This window comes from Globicephala melas, chromosome 6 (genome assembly GCF_963455315.2).
Source record: "Globicephala melas chromosome 6, mGloMel1.2, whole genome shotgun sequence".
In the NCBI taxonomy this organism is placed as follows: Eukaryota; Metazoa; Chordata; class Mammalia; order Artiodactyla; family Delphinidae; genus Globicephala; species Globicephala melas.
The window spans coordinates 5469980-5496925 of NC_083319.1; the positions used below are offsets into that span (position 1 = coordinate 5469980).

At 49.2% G+C, this 26946-nt stretch overlaps 2 protein-coding genes across 14 annotated transcripts in view; both read right to left on the minus strand.

The window, feature by feature from the left end:
- PRRC2B (proline rich coiled-coil 2B) overlaps nucleotides 1-25181 on the minus strand; it is an 86238-nt gene extending 61057 nt beyond the window's left edge. For 8 of the 13 annotated variants that reach the window (XM_060300277.1, XM_060300283.1, XM_060300288.1 and 5 more), the window contains exon 1: nucleotides 24959-25181. The gene's annotated coding sequence lies outside the window, so the exon portion shown is untranslated. The remainder of the gene's footprint in view (nucleotides 1-24958) is intronic. The other 5 variants (XM_060300284.1, XM_060300287.1, XM_060300281.1 and 2 more) reach the window with 1 other exon arrangement.
- Nucleotides 25182-25782: 601 nt separating this feature from the next.
- Nucleotides 25783-26946, minus strand: part of PLPP7 (phospholipid phosphatase 7 (inactive)) — a 66315-nt gene continuing 65151 nt past the window's right edge. The window contains exon 3 of the mRNA XM_060300289.1: nucleotides 25783-26218. Within this exon, the coding sequence (XP_060156272.1) occupies nucleotides 26143-26218 (76 nt within the window). The 3' untranslated portion in view covers nucleotides 25783-26142. The remainder of the gene's footprint in view (nucleotides 26219-26946) is intronic.

The following is a 26946-nucleotide window of genomic DNA, read 5'->3' on the forward strand; positions in this document are numbered from 1 at the left end:
TAATAAGAAGCACGTTCCAGAATCCCTCACTTCAGCACAATGATGGAAAATGCTAACTTACAGCTACATCTCTGCTGTCTCTGACCACAACTTTCACCTGACCACTGAACCTACAAACACTTCTGAACAAAGCCAGTGATGTCTCCTTCCCAGCCACACAACTTGCAGGACTACAGATGCCGCATCATTCATTTAAATCCAGATAACTAGTTCTTTACTAAATTAAAAACCAAACCAACAAAGAGAAATAAAAATTATTCACCAGACATCCTGGGCCATCAAATTGCTACATTAAATCTTAACATGCTTGATTTTTTAAAATTTTTTTTATTGTATTTATTTATTTTTGGCTGCGTTGGGTCTCTGCTGCTGTGCGCAGGCTTTCTCTAGCTGCAGAGAGCAGGGGCTACTCTTCGCTGCGGTGCGCAGGCTTCTCATTGCAGTGGCTTCTTTTATTGCAGAACGCAGGCTCTAAGCGCGTAGGCTTCAGTAGTTGTGGCACGTGGGCTCAGTAGTTGTGGCTCACGGGCTCCAGAGTGCAAGCTCAGTAGTTGTGGCACACGGTCTTAGTTGCTCTGCGGCATGTGGGATCTTCCCGGACCAGGGCTCGAACCCGTGTCCCCTGCACTGGCAGGCGGATTCTTAACCACTGGGCCACCAGGGAAGCCCAACATGCTTGATTTTAAAAAATCAAATGTCTTATAATTCTGAAACTTGACCAGAAAAATTCTTGTTTCTATAGATACTACTGGAAAGTCTTCTTAAAATCTGTTAATCCGGGCTTCCCTGGTGGCGCAGTGGTTGAGAGTCCGCCTGCCGACGCAGGGGACACGGGTTCGTGCCCCGGTCCGGGAAGATCCCACATGCCGCAGAGCGGCTGGGCCCGTGAGCCATGGCCGCTGGGTCTGCACGTCCAGAGCCTGTGCTCCGCAACGGGAGAGGCCACAGCAGGAGAGGCCCGCGTACAGCAAAAAAAAAAAAAAAAAAAATCTGTCAATCCACAAGAATGTAAATTGGTGTAGCCACTATGGAAGACTGTATCGAGATTCCTCAAAAACTAAGAACAGAACTACCATATGAGCTGGCAATCCCACTTCTGGAAATTTATGCAAAGAATATGAAAATACTAATTTGAAGAGCTACATGCACCCCTATGTTCATCGCAGTATTATTTACAATAGCCTAATGGATGAATGAAGAAGATGTGGTATACACACACAATGGAATACTATTCAGCCATAAAAAAGATGAAACTGCCATTTGTGACAACATGGATGAACCTTGAGGGCATTATGCTAAGTGAAATAAGTCAGACATAGAAAGACAAATACTGTATGATTTCAACTCATATGTGGAATATAAAAAACCAAACCAACAAACAAAAAAAATAAATGAACAGACCAAAGCAAACAAAAACACAGATACAGAGAACAGAGCAATGGTTAGCAGAAAGGAAGGGGTGGGGAGAGGGCGAAATGGGCAAAGGGGATCAACGTATGGTGACGGACAGAGACTACATGGTGGTGGGCACGCACTGGGGCATACAGAAGTAGAAATATAAGGTTGTACACATGAAACATATAATGTTATAAACCAATGTTACCTCAATAAAAAATAAATCTTAAAAAAAAAGCCTGTCAGTCCAAACTTCTGCCAGTTCACTGATACAAACCGATCTTTCTCTGATTCTGTACTTCCTGGGCCCATGGGCAGAGGTCAGAGTAGACACAGAGAGCTCTCAGTGGGTCTTCCCGGTGACACCACGCTTCTCCGAACTGACCAGTCCCCACACTCACCCTCAGGGAGCACTAGGAGACCGGAGCCTGACTGTACCCCCGCTTCCCGCACCCCAGAAAACAATGAAGAAAACCCTGGCCAAGGGGCACTAAGAAGTATCAGTTGGTCAACAGCTGTTGCTTGAACTACGTCCTCTAAATAAATTCAGCCATTCAGCCAACACCTACTGAGCACCTACTATGTTCAGGGAATATGCTTTCTATTCCTTTTGAAAAGAGCCCCTCGGTGAAGCCAGAACAGGGAGCACGCTGGACTAGCGTCTGCAGCTAAACCCATACGTGCACTTTTTGGGGGGACCCTTCTCCCACTTTTTAACCAAGTTTTGCACCTGCTGGGCACACTACTGGCCTCTCTAGACCTCAGCTTCCCCACCTACAGAACTGAGGGGCCAACACAAGATTTCACAAATGCCAGCGGGTTCTAAAATCAAACATGTCAATGTAAACAAAAAAAGATTAAAAAAAAAAAAACCCATGTCAATGTTAATAACCCACAGCCATGGAATCACACGACTTACTGTCAAAGCAGCCATGTCTCACCACACATCGGACTGGATCCTGTATTTCTATAGCAATCTGGGGTGCTAACAAGCAACGCTGAGCCACCATTGCTACGAAGACAACACCTGTGGGGAGGGGGCCTGATGGTCGATGGTCGTTCACTGCAGCGCTCCACAGTTAGACTGCACAGATGAACACCCTTCAGCCCCAGTTCTCTCTTAGAGCAGGGTGGGCAAATTACAGTCAGCCTAAAGAATGTGCAAGAGGCCAGCACGCTCCACAAAGCAACAACTATTTACTACCCGGCCCTTTACAAAGCAAGATTACAGACACCAGCCTCAGGGCATGCAAGGGTTCATTTATTAAGCCAGATTTCACTGGATACAAATCCAAAATACAAATAAGAACACTCTGGTTTCCCCAACGGTATTGCAGGTATGTACCTCCTCCAGCGAATCCGTGTCAGGTTTGGGGCCCAGCTCTGCCCCACACCCATCTGGCTACTCTGCTTGCCCCTCGGTTTTCACAAACATCAGCAGTCTCTCTCTCTCTCTCTCTCTCTCACACACTCACACACACACACACACACACACACACACACACACACACACTAGCCTGTCAGATAACAGAGAGACTTGCAGGCAAACATGGGGGTGTGACTCATGAAGCTGGGGAGGCGAGGGAACACACTTCTGGGTGGGTCAGAGGCGTGTCCATCCCAGCCTGCCTCGTGGTGCCAGGATCCGGACGAGCCGGCTGAGACACCGGGTTCTGCAGGCAGCACAGACCAAGCCTGGAGCACAGCCACGGCTTTCACGCTGCTTGCTCTTCCTTTTCTAGGCAACAGAATTCATTTCTGTATTTTTTTTTTTCCTAAACAAGATCTAATTTGGAAGCTCGGTATTACATATAAAGCAGCTACGAGCCAAGGGAGCGCCGTCCCTAGTCCTGCCCCCACTGCTGGAAGCCTGCCTTCCCACGCAGCCACCTGAGGCCCCGCCTGGGCCCCGAGGCTGTGAAAATGGCTCGCCTAAAAGAAACAGGAAAGAAGGACCCCAAATCCGTGTGAAGACAGCTTTGGGGAACGAAGCAAAGGACATTTTAACACAATTCCAAGTCTGCCCGTTTTGGCAAGTCACCTACAGAAGTGCTGAGAGGCCCAGGCTCTGCTGGAGCAATACAACCAGAAAGATTCACCAACAAGGGCAACTTAGTCACCAGGCGCCGAGCCTCCAGACGGCAGGCCCAGCCGTCCAGCAGGTCACCAGACGCCTGCCCTCGGTCCACCAGAGGGAGGACCTCCCGCCCTCCAGCTTATCAAAAGCCATTTCCGAGTAACAGGATTCATTTCACTCCCACTTGGGTACCAGCCAGCGGCAGACGCCCGCCCAGCCAGGGACTCCCCGGGGAAGCGCTCCGCGCTCAAGGCAGGCCGGCATCCTGCTGACACTCACTGCCCTCCATCCTCTCGGGAAGACACTACTGTCATCAGCCTGCTTTACAGAGGAGGACACTAAGTCCCTGCCCAGGGTCACAGGCTGGAGCCTGGGCAGGAACACCAGGCCACAGAGGGGCCCTGATGTCAGGCTGCTGAGGCTCTGTCCATGGGAGGGCGAGTGCACTGGTTCTGACGCAGGGCAGCGCCAGCTCAAGGCTGCCTTCTGGGCGACTGCACGGATGACCGGACCGGACAAGCCGTTCAAAGATGAACCTTTTATACGCGCAGGTGCTGCCCACAGCCAGATTTACACCGGGGCAAACCCCGGCTTTTCACAGGTCTCCCTGAGCCCGGTAACACTTGGTCACATCACCTGCTTTCCTAAGCAGTCCTCAATCCTCAGGACACCTGGAGCCATCACCACCGACAATGAAGGACCCAATGCGAGCTCCAGCCTGGACCCCACCTCTCAGAGCGGAGGTGGTCAGTCACCGGGGAAGACCCACGAGCCACAGAAACAGCACATTCAGACTAAGTGCCACCGGCTCGAGACACAAGCAGAAGCCCCCGGCCGGCGTGGAGAAAAAGGAAAGCGTAATCAAACAGGAAGGGAAGCTGAGAGCAGCCCGGATAAACAGGTCAGGAAACAAGCACGTGGGTCAGTAAAGGACCTGGGTGTCAGACAGTATGCTTGTCCAGTCTCAGTCAGAACATAAAGAACCATCCCCCACAAAATCTGGGTACAAGATGAATAAACAATTCCATCCTTCTCCAACACTGCCAAAAAAAACTTCAACACGGGGGACGCCCCACATCACCTAGTTCAAGTTATCAGATGTGTGCTGCCCGCTCTGTGTAGCAGACACGGGGCTACTAGCTGCTGGGGGTGTGGAAGCAACGAGACCCCAGCCTGCCCTCCAGAGCAGGCTCCAGACAGCAGCATCTCCATCACCGCCACTCAACCGCCCAGCGCTGCTGCAACCACAAACATAAACAAAGCAGCAGAGCTGGGTTCCAATAAAACTTTATTTACAACAACAGGAGTGGGGGCTGGATTTGGGGCTGCAGTTGGCTGACTCCTAGTCTAAAGGGAGAATCAGATGTGGAAAAGAATACATCACAGTAAAATGGATTCAACAAAAAGGGGTTCATGTATCCCCCTGGACTATGCCCCAGGACGAGGCAGGAGTGGGGGGTGGGGATGGGGAATCCCACCTGGGTTTGCAGGGAAGCTTCTGCACCCTCACTCAGCAACAGCATGACCAACTCCACACCTCCAGCCTCCAGGGGCTCCCTACAGGGCCCCAGTCAGAAAACCAGGGCGGCCCACCAGAAGCACAGGGCCCCACACCTCTCCAGCCCCTAGGAGGCAGGAGCTGGCCCACCTGCAAAGCTGGAGCCTGGGCCCAGGCAACCCACCTGCAGGAGCCCAGGCAGGTGAGGTTTCTGCGGGACAGGCCAGCACAAACCTCTCCAAGAACAAGCTGCCTGCAAATAAAGGCCTGAGGACCAACAAAGGGCTGGGGTTAAAGGAGACTCGAGCCACCACCCGAAGAGGTCCACACCTCTGAGGGAACAGCAACACCTTAGGAACCTACAGCAATTAAAAATAAGGACGAAGGCCTGAGCTGCAGGGACCAAAGCACTTCCCCGTCCCCAGCTCTCCTGCACACTTCAGGGGCTGCAAGCCCCACCCCTGCTTCCCTGAGCCTCAGAGTCAGCGCTCCCCGTCCTGCCCTAAACCCTTCCACCAGAGCCAAACCAGGTCACAAGCACCTGCTCAGACACCTCCAACCTCATCCCACTGCTCCGGGGTCAAATCCAAACCCTCTAGGCCAGGGGTCCCCAACCCCTGGGCCGTGGACTGGTACCAGACCGCACAGCAGGAGGCGAGCGAAGCTTCATCTGCCACTCCCCCAGTGCTGGCATTACTGCCTGAGCCATCGCCCCCCCACCCCACCCCCCAGACCCCGTCCGTGGGAAAACTGTCTTCCGTGAAACCGGTCCCTGGTGCCAGAAAGGGTGGGGACCGCTGCTCTAAGCCAACACATGGCCCCAAACCACCACCCAGTCTCATCCCGCCCCATCCCCCGCCACTTTCATTTCTCCAAAACAGGGGTTTGCATCTTGCCTCCACACTCGCCTGTTTCTCTGTTGACTTAATGGATATGAATATACTGTTACCCACCTCACAGGTCTGACATCAGGAAAAAATAAAAGAACGAACAACACGTGACCCAGTTCTCGCTCGCCCTTAGAAGGCTCTCGACCGTAGGCAGCTACTACCCTGGCTCTGCCCGACCATCAGCCCTGCAACACTACTTCACCCTTCCAGACTCCTATGCAACCAGCGAAGCCTCCAACTCCCCGCCTACCTCTGGGCTCCTGGGCTCCTGGGGCTCCAGGGACCTGACCCCACTTTGCCGTCTCACAGCTTAAGGGCCCTGGTGCAGAGAGCAGACCTTCAAAACCACGACTGAAAATTCACGGGTGTTTAGGAACTGCTTGTGGACCCCTTTAATTAATTCTCAGGAGACAGAGACGCACTCTAATGCTCAGAAGACCCTCGAGATCAACACTCCACTGTGACCCCATTTTAAACAGCACTAAACTGCCCCAGTCTCAAGGTTTCCCATTTGGGGGCGATAAGCAGGGATATGCAACGCAAGCACACGCTGGCGTTAGGACTGACTGCCTCATGGAGGTGGACAACCGCGGTCCTGCTCATTTGTTCATTTACAACAAAAGGAATGTACGCTTGATACAGAAAAACTGCAAAACCTTAAAAAAATAAAAAGTGGTCACCCGTCGGCCAGCTCCCAGTCACACTGCTGGATGTCTCTTCACCAGCACAAGTCACTTAAATTCAGGGGCCACCATGCTGCAATGCTAATTATCCTGCCTCCTGCTACTCTATTCTACTGTGGTTTTGTTTCCTATTTCAAGAGTTTAGCAATGAAGGTCATAAGACACTATATAAATTCTAAACAGATTTGCTCTTTGTCTAAAAAAATTTTGAAAATGATTTTAAGGAAAGCTTAGGGAGTACCGCAGACAGGCCAAGCAGAAGCACATGCAGGATGCTGTCCCAGCCAGCGGGGACTTTGTTTACACCCAAAACCTTTCCCGTAGGAATGACGTCACCTGTAGCAGCTAGAATCTGGGCTCTAGAAGAGGGAGGACTACTTGGCAGGAAGTACTTTTCTTTAGCCCAGGAGACAGCATTCCTTCCACCTTCCCAAACCCCAGGTTCTCACAGATTCATTCACTGCTGAAAGAACACAGAGGGGTAGAGAGGTAGAGAGAGAGAGAGACAGAGAGACTGATTCCAACATCCACCAAGTAACAGCCACTGCTGCCTACATGAACTCCCTGACACAAGTCCTCCCCACAAGGATGAATTCCCTCCTCCAGGCAGCAGCTCTCTCTCCACACACACTGCCAGGATGGAAAGAGCCTGTGAGTCCAAATGCCACAGTGGGGACAGAAGCTCTACTTTGGAAGGCTGTTGCGGGAACTGGAGATAACGGCCCCAAGGTGTGAAGAGAAGTCGGTGGCACAGACAAGGGAGCCCTCCAACAGGCCCTGTCCCTCCCCCCACCCCTCTACACTCTCTGCACCTTGAGGCTCCCTCCCTTCTCAAGAAAGCAGGGACTGAGAGCTCACTTTCTGCAAGGAGGTAGTGACCAATGATCAGACATCCCCACCCCCCTTTCTTCAGGGCCTCACAGCACTCTGCAGCCTCTATGGCAAACGGCGGCTCCGGAGGTTCTGACACAAAAAGACAACCACCGCTGATCACGTGGCAGCCGAGCGGTATAACGGACACACACACACACAATTATGCAAACACATACGTACATAAATGTGACTGTGTACTTATCTACATGTGCACACACACCCCAGAAATGACCCTAATTCAGTTCCACTTCATTCACAGAAACTATCTAGAAAACAGGGATGTTCTGTTTAAACATGGCAGAAGGACCACAGGCATTTATAGCTCACCCTTCCAAAACCCTCTAAAATGACAACAAAGAGACCCCCAAAGACAGGGACGATTTTGGCAGAGAACAGACATAAGTAGTCATAGACTTAGGAGATTACAGATCCTAGGAACTGAGGACCCCAGAGAGCTGGGAAGGTCCTAAGAGTAGTGGGTGCCCTGGAAGACTGCGGGGGGGACGGGGGGGTAAAGCTGGGAGCTCTTGCAGAGAGGCTGCATGTGCAAGAGCCTGCCTCCACATCGCCTCCCTGCCCGCCCCTCCCCCCCAGATAAATTAAACAAGAGAAGTCTAGACTTGAGAACACCAGGGTCAAAGGGGGTGGGGGTGAGGAAAGGAGCTAAAAAAAGAAGCTAAGTACAAACCTGAGGAGCAAACCAGAGGCGCCTGAGGCTCCCTCTGCTCTTGGCCTCCCAGAAGAGTTGGTAGACAAACCAATTACCTCCCTCCCTCCACACCCTTGGCAAAGAGGGAGTCTTCTCTCGAAAACCTACAGAGCGGACCTTGGGGCTGGAGAATAAAAGGGTGGCTTCTCACCCACCCACCCCACTCCCAAGAGCCCCCTCTGACCCACCCACCCAGTTTCCAATCAGCTGTGTCTGAGACCTCAAATAAAAGACAGAAACCAAATAAACTAAAGAACCTGGAGGGGGGCTTCGCTGGTGGCGCAGTGGTTAAGAATCCGCCTGCCAATGCAGGGGACACGGGTTCAAGCCCTGGTCTGGGAAGATCCCACATGCCGTGGGGCAACTAAGCCCGTGCGCCACAACTACTGAGCACACGCGCCTAGAGCCCGTGCTCCGCAACAAGAGAAGCCACCGCAATGAGAAGCCCGCACACCGCAACGAAGAGTAGCCCCTGCTCATCACAACTAGAGAAAGCCCACGCGCAGCAGCGCAGCAACGAAGACCCAACGCAGCCAAAAATAAATAAATTTTTTTTAAAAAATTTAACTTCAACTTCAATAGAAGAAATGCAAGATAAAGTCAAGGATCTCTCAGAAAACATAACAAGGAGATGAATTAGATTAATCCAGGAATCCAAATCTAACTAGGATTTCTAGAAACACAGAGGCAAAAGGAGGGAAATTATCAAATAAAAATTACAAGAGAAATTCCCAGAGCTGAAGTACCCAAGGCTGCGAGGGCCCGCTCAGTGCTCAGAGTAAGGCGTGTAAAAGGAGCACAAGGTACAACACGAAAGTTCAGTGCGCTAGGGATGAAGACAAGAACCCAAAAGCTGCTGAAAGCCGACCTTCCCTCCACCCCCACAAAAAAGGTCCCAGGGAGGAACAAGGGGAACGGCAGTGAGTCCCCAGGAGCACCGTGATTCTCATCAGCATCATCCCCGCCTCCCCTCGCCCCAGAAAACAATTTTCACTCGGAAATCCAGTCCCCAGCTGACCAAGTCAAGTGCAGGGATAGAAAAAGACTTTTTCAGATGCACACAAGGACTCAAAACATTTATTTACCTTCTTAGAAAGTTGCAGAGAAAGATACTCTAATGAACAAGAGAGAAAACCAAGACAGAGGTATATGCTGCAGGAGCCATTCCTGCCTGCCTTTCTGGAAGCTAGTTCTCCGTTCTTCCTTTCCAGAGGAAGTGACCTAGTCCTCTCCCAGGCAGACAGCAGCTGACCCACACCCAGCTTGGGGGAGGGGCATGCCTGTCTAAGGGAGAAACCCACCCCCCCTTGCCAGTGACCCACCCAGACAAATAAGATACCTGGTTCCTTAGGGACAACACCTCACACAGGACCAACCAATCTGGAACCTGCCCACCTCTAGAGTTCTACTTACCTGAACCAATAAATTTCCTTATTGTTGAAAGCAGCTTAAGACAGTTGTTGTTATTTGACGCTCACATTCCCCAGCTGATATACATACACATAGGATCAAAGAAACAAGAGATCCAACACAGAAGGACAAGACCAGAGTGACAATCACAGAAAGCCCAAGACGGCAGCTGCACTACAGCAAGAGAGGAACGGTCCTGATGAGAGCAGGACAGAGGGTTCCAACGGATAAACGGAACAGGTTATCTAATGTATCTGGGCAACTATAAAACAGTATTTGTTGCATTTTACGGAAGCATTTGTAAAAAGTAGAAGATAGAAGAAGGTTTAAGAGAGTTCAATTTGTCAATCTTTTCTATCTTGGTAGTGCCTTCTGTATCCTATTTAAAGAATTTTGTCCTCTCCAAGATCGAACTCTCCTGTTTTCTTCTAGAATCTCTGTTTTCTCTTTCATGTTTAGCTCTATAATCTACCTAAAACTGATTCTGGATACGATTTGAGGTAGAAAATTCTTTCCCCGCCCCCCATACAGAGAATCCAATTTTCCCAGTACCTTTTTTTTTGAAAAGGCCACCTCTTCCATCTGTCTAGTGGCACCTTTGTCATAAATTAAATGACTACTTATGTGCGGTCTGTTTCAAGATCTCTGTTCTATTGTATCAGTCTATTTGTCTATCCTTTTGCCAACACTGTGCTGCCTTACTTACGGTAGCTTTTACAAAGTCCTGACATCTAGTCCTTTCAGCTTTGTTCTTCAAGGATGCTTTGATTATTCTTGGCCCCTTTGCCTTTTCATATACATTTCAGAATCAGTTTGTCAATTTCTAAACAACCAACGAGGAAAGAAAAGCCTGCTGGGATTTTGGTTGGAATTACATGGAATCTGGAGATCAGTGCAGGGAGAACTGACATCTTTACAACGCCAAGTGCAGGCGAGTGTGTGGAGGGAGGACATGGCTCCTGCACTGCTGGTGGGCGTGCCAATTGGTTCCATCTCTGGAAAACAGGCAGCCATCCACTAAAGCTGAACATATGCCTCCCCTGTGACCTGGCAATTCCATTCCTAGGTATGAACCCAACAGAACACATACACACACGCAATTGAAAGACATGTGTGAGAATGTTAATGGCAGCAGTATTCAGGATAACTCAAAACGGTTGGTAACAAGCTAAAAGTCTATCACGGCTAGAATGAATAAACATTATATTCACATAACAAAATACTATTTAACAATGAGAAGGAACAGACAGATGGTAACTAGGCTTATCGTGGCCATCATTTTGAAATGCACAGAAATAGTGAATCACTATACTGTGTACCAAGAACTAATACAGAGTTGTAGGTCAATGATACTCCAAAAACAAAGTAATTATGTAACTAAGTAACTAACTAACTCATAGAAAAAGAGATCAGATGTGTGGTTACCAGAGGTGGAGGGAGGGGGAAGGGGAATTGGATGAAGGTGGTCAAAAGGTACAAACTTCCAGTCATAAGATAAATAAGTACCAGGGATGTGACGTGCAACATGGAAATATAATTAACACACTGTACGTTATATGTGAAAGCTGTTAGAGAAGAAATCTGAAGAGTTCTCATCACTAGGAAAAAAATTTTTTTCTATTCCTTTAATTTTGTATCCATATATTCAATAAAATGATGTTCACTAAACTTACTGTGGTAATCATTTCATAGTGTATGTAAGTCAAATCATTATCCTGTACAGCTTATCAACTGTAGCTCAATAAAACTGGGGAAAAAAATAAATGAGAAGGAATAAGCCAGACACAAAAAAAGTAAGAAGCAGAACAAAGTCATGGGTCGGGAGACAATCCATGATGAAAATATAACTAGCACGAACCTGTATTTGCAGAGCAATTTTAAAATGAAAAAAAAAAAAAATTTTAAATGGAAAACACAGCAATCGCTACACGTTGATAGATCAAAGCCCACTCAAAACAGTAACAGAGACAGTAATAGATGATCTGATCAAGGTAGATCAGCAAACATGTTCAAAAAGTGACTACAAATGAGACTTTAAGGAAAACCCCAAATTCTGAAAAGCAAAAATCTCTGACCACAGCGCAACAGAATAAGATATAATGAAGGCAGAAGAAAAAATAACCTTATCAGTTGGAAAACTCAAACCTCCGTCTTAAAAAACTTTTGACTCAAAGGGGAATTCAAAACCATAGCTGCAGAATACCTTGAAAATAGCACAGATGGAGAAAAGAACACTACACACCAAACTTTTGAAACAGAGACAAATTTGTTCTCAGAGGAAATTTAATCATCTAAAAACCTAAAATTCCTAACAGAAAAGAATGAAATTAAGCATCTGATACGAGGAGTCAGAAAAAAAGACACAACTGAACACGAAGGAAAGCAGAAATAATTCACAAAGAAAAAAGCCAAAAGTAATTTAATGAATACATCTGAATAAAGCTGAATTTTAAAACAGCAGTTCCCTGAAACAAGAAAAAAATAGATAAACCACAATGAGAAAGGTATTTGTACCCTCAATTTACAGACAAGACACCAAGGCTCAGTGAGGTTAAATGACTGGCCCAAGGTCACTATCTTCAAGTTAGGGCACAGCAAAGCCTGAACTTGAACCCAGGTCAGTCTGACATCTAGGCACTGGTCCAGAAGTGTTGGCACTCAGTTGGCACTCAGAGAAACACCTGCTACTGCGATTATGAGGTCCACGATAGCCACCAAGGGGCCCTGAGGCCCAGAATAAAATATCCACAGTAGGCCCAGGCTCTGTGTGTACCCTGGGGCTGTGGTGAACGTGCAGGGCAAGTCTGGCCCGGGGTGCACCGCATCAGGTAGGAACTCTACTCTTAACACAGGGTCCGGTGGGCCCAGGGTGTGCGCGGGCTCCGGGCTCCTCACCCACAGGGGTCTGTCTTGAGTCTCCCTAAGCACAGCACTTGCCTGATGGTTCCAGTGACCAACGTCATCGCTAGTGACCAACTTAAACTGCTACAGCTCCTTCCTTCATGAGCAGTGGGGTCAGTCCCTACCCACCTAGCTCACAGGCACACAGGCTTGAGCTGAAGCCTGAGAGGACTCCAGCTAGAAATCTATTTGCAGTCTGCAAAGAGCTACTGGACTATCTCACCTTTTGAATATGCAGTTAACTTACCAGCAAGCAGAAAAAAATTTTAAATAAAAAACTCAAAAGGCAATTTCAATATACAGCCAGGGATGGATAGCTGGACAGATGTGCCACACATAGGCCTCCCTGCCCAGGGGCAAAATTTACCAAGGACATGGCAAATAAAAGAAACACATGACACATAGCTCTATTTCCGTTTTTCCTTCCTTTTCCACCTACAAATAATGGTGAATTAGCAAGTGAGAAGCACTCTGCAAATGCCATCAAAACCTATGCTCTATGTGGGATCCTGGCTCCCCGACTAGGGATTGAGCCCATGCCTGCTGCGTTGGAAGCGCAGAGTCTTGACCGCTGGACTACCAGGTAAGTTCCAGGAATACAACTTTTAAAGGAGAAGTTGTAAACCCCTTGGTTATATGAACTGGAGATTTTTAGTAAGAAGTCATGTATTTTAAATGACTTGAAGGAAGGAAGAAAGGAAGGAAGGAAAGAAGGAAGAAAGAAAAAGGGACTTCCTTGGTGGTGCAGTGGATGGGACTCCGCACTCCCAATGCAGAGGTCCCCGGGTTCGATCCCTGGTCGGGGAGCTAGATCCCACATGCATGCCGCAACTAAGAGTTTGCATGCCACAACTAAGGAGCACACCAGCTGCAACTAAGACCCGGCGCAACCAAATAAATAAATGAATAAATAAAATAAAACAGATATTAAAAAAAAAATCTATGCTCTATATTATAAAATCTGATTCAGGAGAGAACAGAAATTGGAGACAGGATTTGTATTGGATTGTTCCTTCTAACCAGAGCAACAAAGCAGTTTCCAAGGACCACTGACACATAAACAGACATGACTGAACTGGTTGGATTCCTGTGAACCTTCAGGGTCCCAGCATCAGAAGCCAAGGCACTCGGGGTGGGTCTGAGTAAAACAAGGAGCCGGGAGGAAGCTCTTGCCAGGAAAAAGCCAATACTGCACCAGCCCCTGGGCCTGGCCCACAGGCATGTCTCTTTCTTTACATTTATGAGTTACCTCTGTAATTAGTTATCTCTGTAAGTAATAAGTGTTTCTAATACACATTCACTATAACAAATTCAAATGATATTAAAATATGCAAAACTAGTCGATCCAACTCAAAAGGTAACCAATGTTAACTTGGTGGATATCCTCCACGCCTTTCTTCTCAGCCCACATAAAACTATCAGCGATTTGTGTGTGGTCTTCAATTTTTATTAAACAAATGTGGGTTGTTGCTACATTATGCTGCAACTTTCTTTCTTTTATTAATACACTGTGGTCATCTTTTCAAGAAAACACGTACCAATCTGAGACTCTTTAGTGCCTTCCTAGCATTTCACAGCATAGCTGTGCCACATTTTATTTGCCCACCTTCTACAGACAGACGTGTAATCATCTCCAACCGTGTGCTGTGACAGATAACGCTACAACCCAAGTCCCGGTACGTGTAACTTTACGCTTGGGCCAATACTCGTGTACCACCTGACATTTCTACGAAGCATATTTTTAGTTTGTGCCCAGAGAACTGAAGGGCAGACAGAAAGGTAAGGAAGGAGATGAGAACTGCGACCCTGCCCTGAGAAACCAGCAGTGCTTAGACCCCCACCTCTAATCAGGCACCCACCACAGGAGGCAGATGCCCTCCAGGAGCGAAAGCCCACAGGGGTGCAGGACCCAGTTCACTCAAAACGACAGGACCCTGGTGCCTTCCAGGAGCCCTCCTCCACCTGCAGCCTCCCACCTTCAGACTGCACGAGGCAGAAGAGGTGTCCCAAAGGAGACCTCTTATCAACAAACCATTCCGCCTGGACGGTAATGCCTCCCACTAATGGAGTGAGGAAGTACTCCATCAGGCTGGAGGAACAGCAATTCCAGCTGTGCAGAGGATCATGCCAACAACCGCCGGGGTGGCTGTCCTCACTGTCGGCCCCACTTAGTTGGGGAAACGGAGGCTGAGGGGTGAAGTACCAGGCCGCGGTGTCGCCCTGCGCCCTTTCTCACTCTATCACGCCATCTCAGAGCTAAGCCACATGCAGGAGCTTGTCTGCTGATACAGAGATGGTTCTTCAACAACTAACTACCACCCCCCCCCCCGCAAACCACCTTCTCTTTTAAGAAAATAAAACCAAATACTTATTTTCTTCAGAAAATATACTGAAGGCGGGGGGGCTAAAAGGGCTGGGTTGGTTTAAATGATCTCCAACAAGCCCAAACGACTACAGCCCCGGAACCCATATGCTATTTATTCTCCAAGTCTCAGACTCTAGAGGAAACCCAGGATGGTGACAGTCCCTGGGCCACCAATCTGAAGTTATGAAAAGGAAGAACCCAAAATTCAGGGCCAAGTGTGGCCCAGGGGCTTTCAGAGGGATGCCAGCCCATCATTTCAGCACAAGAAAAGAGGGACATGTGCCTTCACCTAAGCACACCAACTTTACTCATTGGTTATTTACGATAAACGGGCACTACAAGACCTTCCCCATCCTGACAGAACTCTGTTCTCACAGCCCCCAGTCCCGTCCCACTCCATCATCTCTCCCCAGTTCCTGAACTATCACAGACTCTGCTGCCCCTTCCCCTACCAAGTCCACATCACAGACCACATGGCCCACCCTGCCCCCGTTCCCCCAAACTCCCGCATCAAAAGCTCATCACATTGCCTTAAGATCTCTGGAGGGCAGCACTTGGTTAAAGCTACTCTCTGCCGCCGCTAGTAGGACCAACACAGCGTTAGGATTCATACAGGTGGACAAAGGATTACCACGGCCCTTTCTTTTTTCCTTGAGAAGACAGGAAAGGACCGAAGTGACAGTGCTGGGGAACCACATATGAAATGTCTTAAGTACACCTATAAACATTCCTATCTCCTGTTTTCCGGTGGTCACTTCAGGGATGAAACTCACACGTTCAATTAAAACATTCCCGTTACTGGAAAACGAAACTGTTTTCAAGACAGCACTCATCATCTCTCAATCTGAAGGACAGCGGCAAGAAGGAATGACTTCTACTTTCTGCTTTGTGTACTTCTGGCGTGTTTGGGTTTTTTGTAACAAGCCTGTATGTTACTGTTACATTGTTTTAAGATCCAGGTAAACTGAGCAATATAGTAGCAACACATCGTCCTGTTTCCGGGCTGACTACGTGCCATCATCACAGCAACACGGAGAGGCAGGTCCCATCCCCACCCGGCAGATACAGAAACAGAGGCTCAAAGGAGTAAAGGAGGCCTGTTCAAGGTCCAGGAAGGTATAAACAGCAAAAATGAACACTCCTGTCTGCCTGATGCCATGAACTTTAACAAATCTCATCTTCATTCCTCTCAAGAGCCCCGATGCCCCTGCCCCAAGGGGAGGCCCTTGGTAAGGTGTCTGAGCTCCTGGAGGTGAGGGCAGGGGCTGTTTGACTTGGGTCTAAATCTTCAGCATGTAGCACAGGGCTTAGCACACAATTAGAAACGCCAGCATCTAGTAAACAAAAGAGCCCCAAGTGTATAAGCCTGCCTACTCCAACCCCCCAGGCCCTCAGCTAGTACTGAATCCAGGAACCATTAATAGCTACTGTTTACTGAGCCTGCTCGCCTCGTGCCAGGCACCTTAGAAACACTTCAGTGTAGGACCCACTGAATCCTCCCCCAATTCTAGGAGGCAGGCGTTACTGTGATATTTTGCAGAGAAAGAGAAGAGACTCCAAAAGATTAAATAATCTTAATCACCCAGCTTGCAAGTGGAAGAACCTGGATCTGAAGGCAGCTGACCATCAAAGGCAAGGGCTACTCTCCCTCAGGAAAGGAGCAGAGGAGGGGGGCGAGGCATCCCCAACTCTCCCCGCGATTTCTCTCTAGATTCGCGCTAACAATAACAGCCCGCAAGGGCCAGTCGGCACCTCCCCGGGGCACTCACCTCACCAGAGGCCCCAGCCTGATGAAATACCACCCAGGCGTTTCCAGGGGCTTCACTTCCACAGTCACTTCGCCCACTAGGTGTGATCTCCTAGAATAACCAGGCCGGGAAAGTCGGGGCCGGCGGCCAACTGGCTGAGTTGAGAACTGAACACAACAGAGCACAGGCCTCCGGATAAATTCCACAGTAAGATGCATTAACAACAAGACTACCAAGGGCTGTAATGCGAGCCTCAGAAATCTCCAGAAGGGCTATGTGAGAACTCCAAACGCAGGAGGCCTCTGAATTCTCTCTGCCAGGCTCTCTGTGCCAAGTACCATCATTTTAGTCGATAAGGAAAATCAAACTAAGATCTGGCTTCCTGTGCCCCTCCCCACAACCCCCCCGCCGGTTCCCCCACTGGCCTTACCTAATGAGATGCCCAGGGCCACTTCTGCACTGGGAGTCCACAGCAAACGCCATTTCTGATACACGTGTCCACACCAATCACAGCCTGAGATCCTACACCGACTACAGGAAGCCTGAAACAGTCACTGCTTTTGATTTGGGAAATGCGCATGCCCAAAATGACCCCCAAAAGCTGTCCATTTAGGAAAGCCCACAGTTCAGAAACACCCGCTCTCATATACTATTGTGTATAAACTGGCACAAAGTTTTTTGAAAAAGAGTTTAACAGAATTCTTACCAAAACGCTATTCAACAGGAAGAGTCCACACTACAGGAACATGCTCTCACATGCTATTATATACAAATTACATGTTTTTGAAGAGAAATTTGACTGAATTCTACCAAAATTGTGTAATATCCCAAAATTAGAAACAGCCCAACTGTCCACCAATAGGAAACGGGATAAATCAAGTATATCCACAGACTATTCTCCGTAGTTGCTAAAATAAATGATGTAATACATCTAAAAAGGCCCTCGTGGAGCACACCAGGACATTAACTGAAAAGGGCAACCTGCTTTAAGAAGAATATATATATATATATATATATATGAATGGATGATATGCATAATTTTTTTTTCTATTAGGAACCACAAGAAACTTCAAATAATGGTTTCCTTTCAGAGAGACTGGAGAGGAACCTTATGCATTTCAATACAGATTGAATTTTTCTAACTACTTTTTAAAAAAAGTCAACTGGGAGTATCTGGGCCAAGGGATTAAGAACTATTTTTGTTTTCTTCTTCCATACACTTGCATATTTTTTAAAAACCTCCTAAGTATTATGTTTAAAACATTAACAGTATGATAGATCTGTACATGTTAGTACAGAAAAATGCTCATGATAAGTTTAAAAATGAAGAAAGACTAGTATGATCTCATTTTTGCTCTTTAAAAAACCTGCCTACAGTGCTTCCCTGGTGGCGCAGTGGTTGAGAGTCCACCTGCCGATGCAGGGGACACGGGTTCGTGCCCCGGTCCGGGAGGATCCCACATGCCGCGGGGCGGCTGGGCCCGTGAGCCACGGCCGCTGAGCCTGCGCGTCCGGAGCCTGTGCTCCGCAGCGGGAGAGGCTACAGCAGTGAGAGGCCCACGTACCGCAACAACAACAAAAAAACCTGCCTACAAAGGGCCATATTCACATGAAGGATAAACACACCAAACCATAAATAGTGGCTACCACCTGGGAAGACAGAAGGAAGAGCTTTCATTTTTCTATGTACCCTTGCTTTTTCTTTTAATTTTTTTTTCCAGTAAGTATACTTTTGTAATTAATTTTGTATCAGAAAGAATCCCACTTTATGCTTCAGGGCAACGTTCCACTCTCCCCAACTATTTCTGAACACTCAGTCCATTCAGTCCCATTGACAGGTCGGCCCTCCCATACTGGCCTGCATGTTCTGCGCGGCCTGGAACAGAGCAGTTCTCTAAGCTCTGAACTGGATGTAAACAACACCTGCCGAAAAAAGCTCTAAAGACACAAAGGAACCGTGGAAAGAGCGCAGGAGATGACCTCCTTTTTCCAGTTGGTCCTGCAGTGAGATTCACCCCCCATTCCACACGGAGATGAGCTCAAAGCACGCTGGGAGAATCAACTCAATGACTGGAGGGGAAGTCCTGCCTGCCTCCTGGGTGGCCCCGGCCCCCGCCCCACCAGAGCACTCCCACCACGTCCGCAGTCGAAGGGCCTGAGACTCTGGAAAGCAGCTGACCCGCCAGCGCTCTTCCGTGGCCCACGCGTTTCTGATTTCAACTTAGAAACACATGTTTAATACTCCAGGGCTCGCTGACGACTTGCGAGAGGTGCTTGCTTCAAGTCTGCTACGTTCTCCAGAAGGCCTTCCCTGACCACTGGAACCCAGGCTGAGCTGGGCTCGACGTCTCGGTGGGCTCCCACCAGACCCCCTTAAGTAGCCCCATCGCTCATCCTACACGTGCTGACGGAGTGCCCTCTGTGTGAGACACAGAGCACAGGGAGGAACAGAAGCAAAAGAATCTGCTTCATGTGACACTCATTCACTCCACCGGGGCAGAGGGACAATTCAATAAATTTAAAAATAAAATCTATTTCCAAGTTGTCGCCCATCGATAGATGAATGGATAAAGAAAATGTGGAGTGTGTGTGTGTAACGAAATATTATTCAGCCTTAAAAAGGAATGGAATCCAGACACACATCACAACAACACAGACAGATGAACTTGAAAAATTATGCTAGGTAAAAGAAGCCATTCACCAAAGGACAAAGATTGGATAATTCCACTTATCTGAGGGACCCAGACTAATCGAACTCATAGAGACAGAAAGTGAAATGACACTTGCCAGGGCCTAGGGCAGGGGGAATGGGTGGCGGGGGGGCGGCGGGTATTTAATAGGTGCAGAGTTTCAATTTACTGAGATGATAAAGTTCTGGAGATGGACAGTGGTTGCACAACACTGTGAATGTACTTAATGCCACTGGACTGTACACTTAAAAATGGTTAAAATGATCAATTTTATGTTATGTGTATTTTACCACAATAAAATAATTGTTTAAAAAAACTGTAAAGTTGTGAAAAGAGTTGTAAAGAAAAGCCAGAGGGGGGACTTCCCTGGTGGTCCAGTGGTTAAGACTCCATGCTCCCAATACAGGGGGGCCAGGTTCGATCCCTGGTCAGGGAACTAGATCCCACACGCCACAAGAGTTCGCATGCCACAACTAAAGATCCCGCATGCCCGCAACTAAAGATCCTGCATGCCCGCAACTAAGATCCCGCGTGCCGCAACTAAGACCCAATGCAGACAAATAAATATTTTAAAAAAGAAAAAATAGAAAAGCAACAGGGTTAAGAAAGATGATGCAACAGGCGGGTGATGATGGAGTTGGGCTGAGGAGCTCCCGAAGGCCTCTGTAAGGAGGTGCTTGCCTCCCCGCACCGGACCATGAGCTCCTGAGGAACACAAGTGGGGCATCCACATCTGCGTCCCCAGGACAATAAACGTTTAAGTCAAGACACTCGTCCAGACTCATACCAGGAAATGGAGTAAGACCCCAAGCCCCACTCATCAAAAGGCCTGGCCAGGACTGAGACACCCAGAACTCAGTGGTCCATGAAGGAGGCTGCCTTGTGCCCAAGGCTGAAGATGGAGTGACCAAGGAGGAAACTGGTGCTGCCCCAGAGAGAGCCAAAGCAGGGGCCTGCACACCCTCCGACCGGGAAATTCCACTTGCGGGAAATAATCAGCAATGTGAACCCAAGGTTTACGTGCAAGGATGCTCCCTAAAGTTATGTTTATAATAACAAAAAATGGGTAACAACCACCTAAACGTCTAATAACAGAGAATTAAGCAAATCATGGCATATCCATATAATAGCAATTATTAAAAAATCATCTTTCAGTAACTTAGAGAAACATACTATAACATTAAGAGGAACTATGATCCGTAAATAGTGTATATAGTATATTTTTCTAATTTTGAAAAAAAACCCATAAAAATCAAAGGAAAGAAATACACCAGTCTTAATGCAGGTATCTCTGGATGGTGAAGTTACAGGTGATTTCTGTTTTTATTTTTGTCTTTATACTTTTCAGTATTTTGCAAATTTTTTTTCAGTGAAAATGTTCCTTTTATGAATGGGGAAAAACGCACCGTGCCTGGCCGATGTTCGGCAGTGACTTCTAAAAGCAATACATACCGCTTCTGCACCACCACAAGGAGAAAAAGGCTGGTGGTTTTCTTGAAAGGAGGAAGAAAGGATACAGAGCAGAGCTACAAAACCAGCTGTAGAGGTGAGAGCGGAAAGAAGTCATCTGAAAAAGAATGTGAAGGACCAGGACAGCCAGCAGCTTTAGACCGCACTTTGCCCACAGACACCTCCTGCTGCACGCACAAGCTTCACAAGCCAACCACGCTGCTGGCACCTTACAGAGCAACCCAGCCCTCAGCTCAGGCCACACGGAAAAAAATGAAACAAAAAAATCCACAAGTACAGTTAAGAACAAACTCCACCAAGACTTTTGGCTCAAGTCACGAGGGCAGGCCTCCCTCCCCGAGCAGACTCCGACGTGCCACCCACAGAGACTCGGTGATATCACCGACAGGTCTGGGAGGAGGCCGGTCCAAACGGCACTTTGTACACCCAAAAGCTTGTCATAAACAGTTTTATTTCACCAGAAGGCTTACCACCTCTCACCTCGCTCTCATCTCCAGCACCACAGGCCACGCCTTTTTTTCTTTGAAATATAGCTGATTTAAAGTATGTGTTAGTTTAAGGGGTACGGCAAAGTGATGTAGTTATATATATTTTCCTTTTTCAGATTATTTTCCATTATACACTATTACAAGATATCGAATGTAGCTCCCTTTGATATACAGTAAATCCTCGCTGTTTATCTATTTTTTTAATTGAAGTATAGTTACTTTACAGTATTGTTAGTTTTAGGTGTACAGGAAAATGACTCAGTTATATATACATATATTTTTCAGATTACGCCCTTATTTATTTGTTCAAATGACAGACCCAAGGTTCCCAAGTCTGTACAAGCCCCAGAAAAGGATCTTCAGAAAGAAATCAAGTTATGATTGGAAAAGAAGATAGTCTAGTTTGCCCTGACTAAAATATGAGATTTCAGGACACAAACCCCGACAGATCTCTGCTGGAAATTTTATTCTTCAGAGGGAAACGCATCGCTTTAAAATCTAGTGTAGATGGGCCTATTTAACACCTGCCCACCCATAACAAGATACGCACATTTGAAAGTAGAGAAGCCTCATTATCAAATTTAGAAATACGTGTACTGGCCCAACTGGCCTGTTCTGGTTTGAAACAGAAACAAACACAGAAATGAACAATCCTAAACCAGCAGAATAAAGAGACATACAACCAGCATACAGCCATTAGCAACATGAGTCAGTACTTTGTGCAAGGCAAAAAAAAAAAAAAAAATCCTGAAAGCACAATAAAATAATCCTTCAGGAAAAAAAGAAGTGAAATTTAAAAGGGGGTGGGGGGATGGACCAACCAAAAGGCATAACAAACATCCCGCTGGGCTCCAGGCAACTACACTGCGCTGGAACTGGTTCTGACTTGCCATTCCTGAAATTCCTCTCTCCCAAGGTCTTCCGGCTCTTCCTTCCCCAGGCTCTCCTTTAACCGTTTGCACTTGAAGGAGCCCGGAGAGGACCCAGAATGTTGCAGGGCATGACAGGCCCCTCCACCATGCAAGCAGCATTAGGGAGCCAGTGGTAACTGAAATTCACAGGTAATCAAAAAGGCTTATGGGAGACGGAGCTAATTCATCACCTCCCCTAACCAACCAGCTAACCAACAGTGCAGAGCCAGACTGAAATCACATATAAAGAATGGGCCAAGAGGCAGGAAGCAGGAAAAGGATGACCTGACCCGCTAGAATGTCGCAGTCACACAGCCAGGAGGAGGTTCCAAGGAGGTTTAAAAAACACAACACGACACAACACAACACAACCAAGATGTCTGCGGGAATGCCAAAATGAACCAAAACAAATTTCCCACTAAACTGCAGAACCACCGTGTGTCCAAGCAGAGTTGTCTCCAAGGCCCTTTACAAACAGCTACAGGTTTGGCCCAGAGGTAACCTGGGCCTCAGCCCTCACCCGTGACCAAGGCTGGGTCAGTCTCCCTGAGTATTAGCCTGTCCTTCCTATGGTCTCCCATAAACAGCACACACCCCAGATTTGGCTGGGTAGCCTAGCTCTTCTAGGCCATTCTGGTGCTTCCAGGCAAAATCAAAACGTTAGCTGCGGATAGAATTTGAGGTGGTTCCACCAACCAAGGTAACAGGAGAAAAAGATCAGGAACTAGGAGAAAAAACCCAGAAAACTAGGTAACCGAAAACATACATTTTCATCATCCTCCCGTGGACAGAAGTGCTTTGCTGCAAATAGTATGTGAGGCTCTCAAGGGACCCAACAGATACCCAAGGCAAGACTTAATTATTCCCATTTTACAGATGCAGGAGCTGAGACTGAAACTTGTGTACGGTAACCGTACGGTAACCCAATGAGGACCAGAATCCAGGCTCCAAGAGACACACTTGCCCAAACAAGCAAATGATTTTCTGCCATCCCCAAAGGAAAACAGTTATCCTCAAGAGGCAGAGACTCCCTGGGCCTCTGCTTGTTGTCCTTAGCATCTAGTATCTTGTACTGTTCTGCTGTGCCTTAACCCGAGCTGCAGGAACAGCCTCAGAAGAGGCAGGCACCTCGGATCCAAGGACAGAGACCTACCACCACACAGCCCAGGTCTATGTAGTCCTTGAGGGCTCCAAATACTGCTCTTTCCCATCCTTGTCTCCCCACAGAGGCCCAGCACGGAATAAGCAAGAACCCAGTGATGTTTTGTGCCCTGAAGTCTTCCCCTGGCCATGCCTTAGCCCAGCACCTGTGGCATCCACCTGACGGCTCAGCACAACGGGTGGCACCACAAGTGGCTAACTTCCACCCTAAGACTTGATGGCAGGCATACAAACAGCCACAGGAGAAGCAACTATTAAGCACCAACTGTGTAGCAGGCCCTCTTCTAGGTCCTTCAACCATCTTCAGGGGGAGGATGCAATGTCCCTACGTATGCCAATGAAGGCTCCGAGAATTCCAGAGCTCTCCGACAGAAGCAGGATTTGCACCCCAAAGCCTGGGCCTCCCCAGTCCCTCCTTCCACCACAGCACTGCGCACACTGGGCTAGATGGCTGCAATTGTATTCGGAGAAACCACGCTAAGACTTCAAACGGATGATTACAAAAACCAAAGTAGATTATAATATACAAAGCATTTAAAATGTATACCAAACCTTAAAGGAAAAAAAAAAAATCTCAGGGGCAATTTAACAATCCTGTAAACCAAAGCCTTCTAAAGGTTTCTCCCGGGCAGCCATTTAGCAAATGACACACTCCGGAGAGCCTCCCCCAGCCCTTCTCCCACTTCCTTCAAGCGAACCATTCCCCTGAAAAACACCTCCTCGGCTTGCCTAAGGTGGGCTCGGACCTCCCACGATATTTAGAAAGAGGGAGAAAAGAAAAGGAAAAAAACGCCTTCCAATTTTATGTAGGCAAATACACTCTTCAGAGACCCGCGATTTCAACAGTGCTAGGTTTTACTTAGAAGGCAGAGGTAGGGAAAAAAAAAAAGGAAAGGAGGAAAAAAAACCCATCTGGAAGGCCCTGAGCAGCGACATCCTGTTTATTATTAAACATTTTCAGCAACAGAGCATTAAGTGTTTTGAAAATAATCCTCTTCTTCCCGCACTCAAACCGCGGCCGTCTGGGCGGCTGTTAACCCCCCGTCCCTGGCACACAGGCCAGCCACCCCTGACCATCAACTTCGGGGACACCCGGGGGGACCCGAAAAGGCTAGGCGACTCCACCCCCGACCGCCGGCCCCGAGGGTCGCCGCGACCCCTGCTCTGCAACCCGGAGCCGCTCTCGCTAGGAAGCAAGATGGGGCCGGGCGGCAGGAAACCAGCCCCGACGCCCCCGACCGCCGAGGCATTCGCGGCCGCCGGAATGAGGGGCGGAAAGGCGACTCCGGGGGCTCCGGGGACCTGTCCGCCCCGACGGCCCCTCCCCCGGAGGCACCCAGCCGCGCTGCGCCCAGGCCCGGCCCCGGGGTGCGGGGGCTGCGGGCCCGGCGGGGGGAGCGGCCCGACCCCGCAGTCAGCCGAACCCAAGCCGCGCGGCGCCGCCACAACAATGGCGAGCTGGCCGCCCGCCGCCCCCCGGCCGCCCCCGGCCCGGCCCCGCGGGCCAACGGCGGCGGCGCGGGGCGGGCCGAGCCCGGTGCTCGCGGACAAAGGTCGGCCGGGCCCGGGCGCCGCTGTCAGTCAGCCGCCGCCGAGACAAAGCCGGCCGGGCCGCGCCGCCTCCATCTTAGCGCCGCGCCCGCCGCCGCCGCCGCCCCGGCCCCGCGCCGCCCCGCGCCCCAGGCCCACCTGGTCTGATTCCGCGGGCGCGACTGGGCCGGGCGATGGCGGTCGGGCGGCGGTCGGGCGCGGAGGCGGCGGGATGGCGGCGGATTGCGAGGCGGCGGCGCGGCTGCTAGCTCGCTCCCTCCCTCCCGGGCTCGCTCGTCGCTCGCTCGCTGGAGCCTCGGAGCCTATGTCTAGCCGCTCGTCTCCCTCTCGCGCTCGGCTCCCCGCCCCCCGCCTGCCACCGCCCCCGCCTCCTCCTGGCGCCGCCGCCGCCGCCCGCAGCCGCGCCTCGGCCAGCGCAGCGCCCCCTGCCGCGCCTCCCGGGATCCGCGACGCCCGCCCCGCCCCCGGGCCCGTGAGGAGGCTGGGGTCCCGGGAGGGGGAGGGGTATGAGAGATGGGGGACCTGGGAGGGGGAGGGGCTCGCGGGAGGGGCCCGGAGGAGGGGCTGGAGGGCCCAGGGGACGGAGCCGGGAAAAGGGGCCTGGGAAGAGGACCCGGGGTGGGGGCCCTAGAAGGGGCCCGCGGAGAGAAGGGGGAGGGATCCGTGGGGTGGGGGGGGCGGGGAAGGGGAGGAGGCCCAGTGAAGGGGGTTGGGGCGAGAGGCGGGGAGAGAGGTCCGGAACAAGGGGGGCTAGGCTGGAGGGGGCCGGGGCGGGTGAGGCCCTGACGCAGGGAGGGTTAGGAAGGGAGGGGTGAGAGCCCGGATCTCCGCCCCCTCCCCTTGCAGAACCGCAGCGCCTGCTGCCAGACCGTGAGCCCGGATCTTGTTAAAATACGTATTTGATGGAAGCACGGAAAGGAAACTGAAGTAATAATACATTGTTACTTCAAAAGCAAGGTTGTTGCACAGTCTAGATACTTTATTCCATTTTCGTAAGATGAAACATAATAAACCAATTCCCTTGAGTGTTTGTGTATTTGTGTGAATGCAAGACAAAAGGTCAGGGAGAATGCGCTCTGCTCTTGGTTACCTCTGCGGTGTGAGGTCGCGAGGGCTGAGGGGGATACTCATTTTTTAATTCTAGATGCTTTGGCAATTAGGAAAACAAACGATTTGAAAAAGCAAAGACAAAAAGAAACGTATCTGGAGCCTGGAATCCAAATCATTTCTGGCAATTGTCCATATACACCGTAAACACCAACGGTGAACTCCAGCCGCAGGGGAGTGGTTGGTCTCATTTAATCCCAACTCGGTGGCAGATATTATTGTTCCAGTTCACAGGTGAGGAATGGAGACTCTGAGAGGTTAAGTAACTTGCCTGAGGCCACACAGTCAGACCTGGGAGGAAAGTTAACCCATTTCAGCCTGAGTAGGACTACGGTTAATGTTATGGTTAGCACTGAGCAAGGTGCCTGGCACACAGTAGGCGCTCAATAAATGTTTGAATGTAGTTGGGGACTTCCCTGGTGGTTCAGTGGTTAAGAATCTACCTTCTAATGCAGGGGACGCGGATTCCATCCCTGGTCTGGGAGCTAAGAGCCCACATGCAGTGGGGCAACTAGAGAAGATCCCGCATGCCGCAACTAAGACCCTACGCAGCCCAATAAATAAATAAATAAAAATGAATATATTTTTTTAATATTTGAGTATTGTTGAATGGAGGAATGAGTGTCTGGCCCTTGACCTTGTTGGCTGGGAGGTAAGGGACTCTGGAACTCTTTAAGAACCAGGAGGTTACCTCTTTTTATTATCTGGTGAGAGAGAACCAAAAAAAAGATGAAAAGTTTGGAGGGCTTTGAGTGCTCTGAAAGACAGGTGAGGAAATATTACAGATGGCAAGCAGAGAGAAAGTCAAGTGGACAAGTGTTCTGCTCTGGTGGCAGATCGAGAAGGGGAGTGACGCCCTCTGGGGACAGCAAACGCTGCTAAGTCCGTGGGATTTAAATGGCAGCGGGTGCTTCACTTGTACCACAAACCCCAGGTTTTGTCACGGATTCAGGAAATCATTCTCATTCTGCACTTCTCTGGGGTGACAACAGCCACGATGATGGGTACTGTTTATTGAG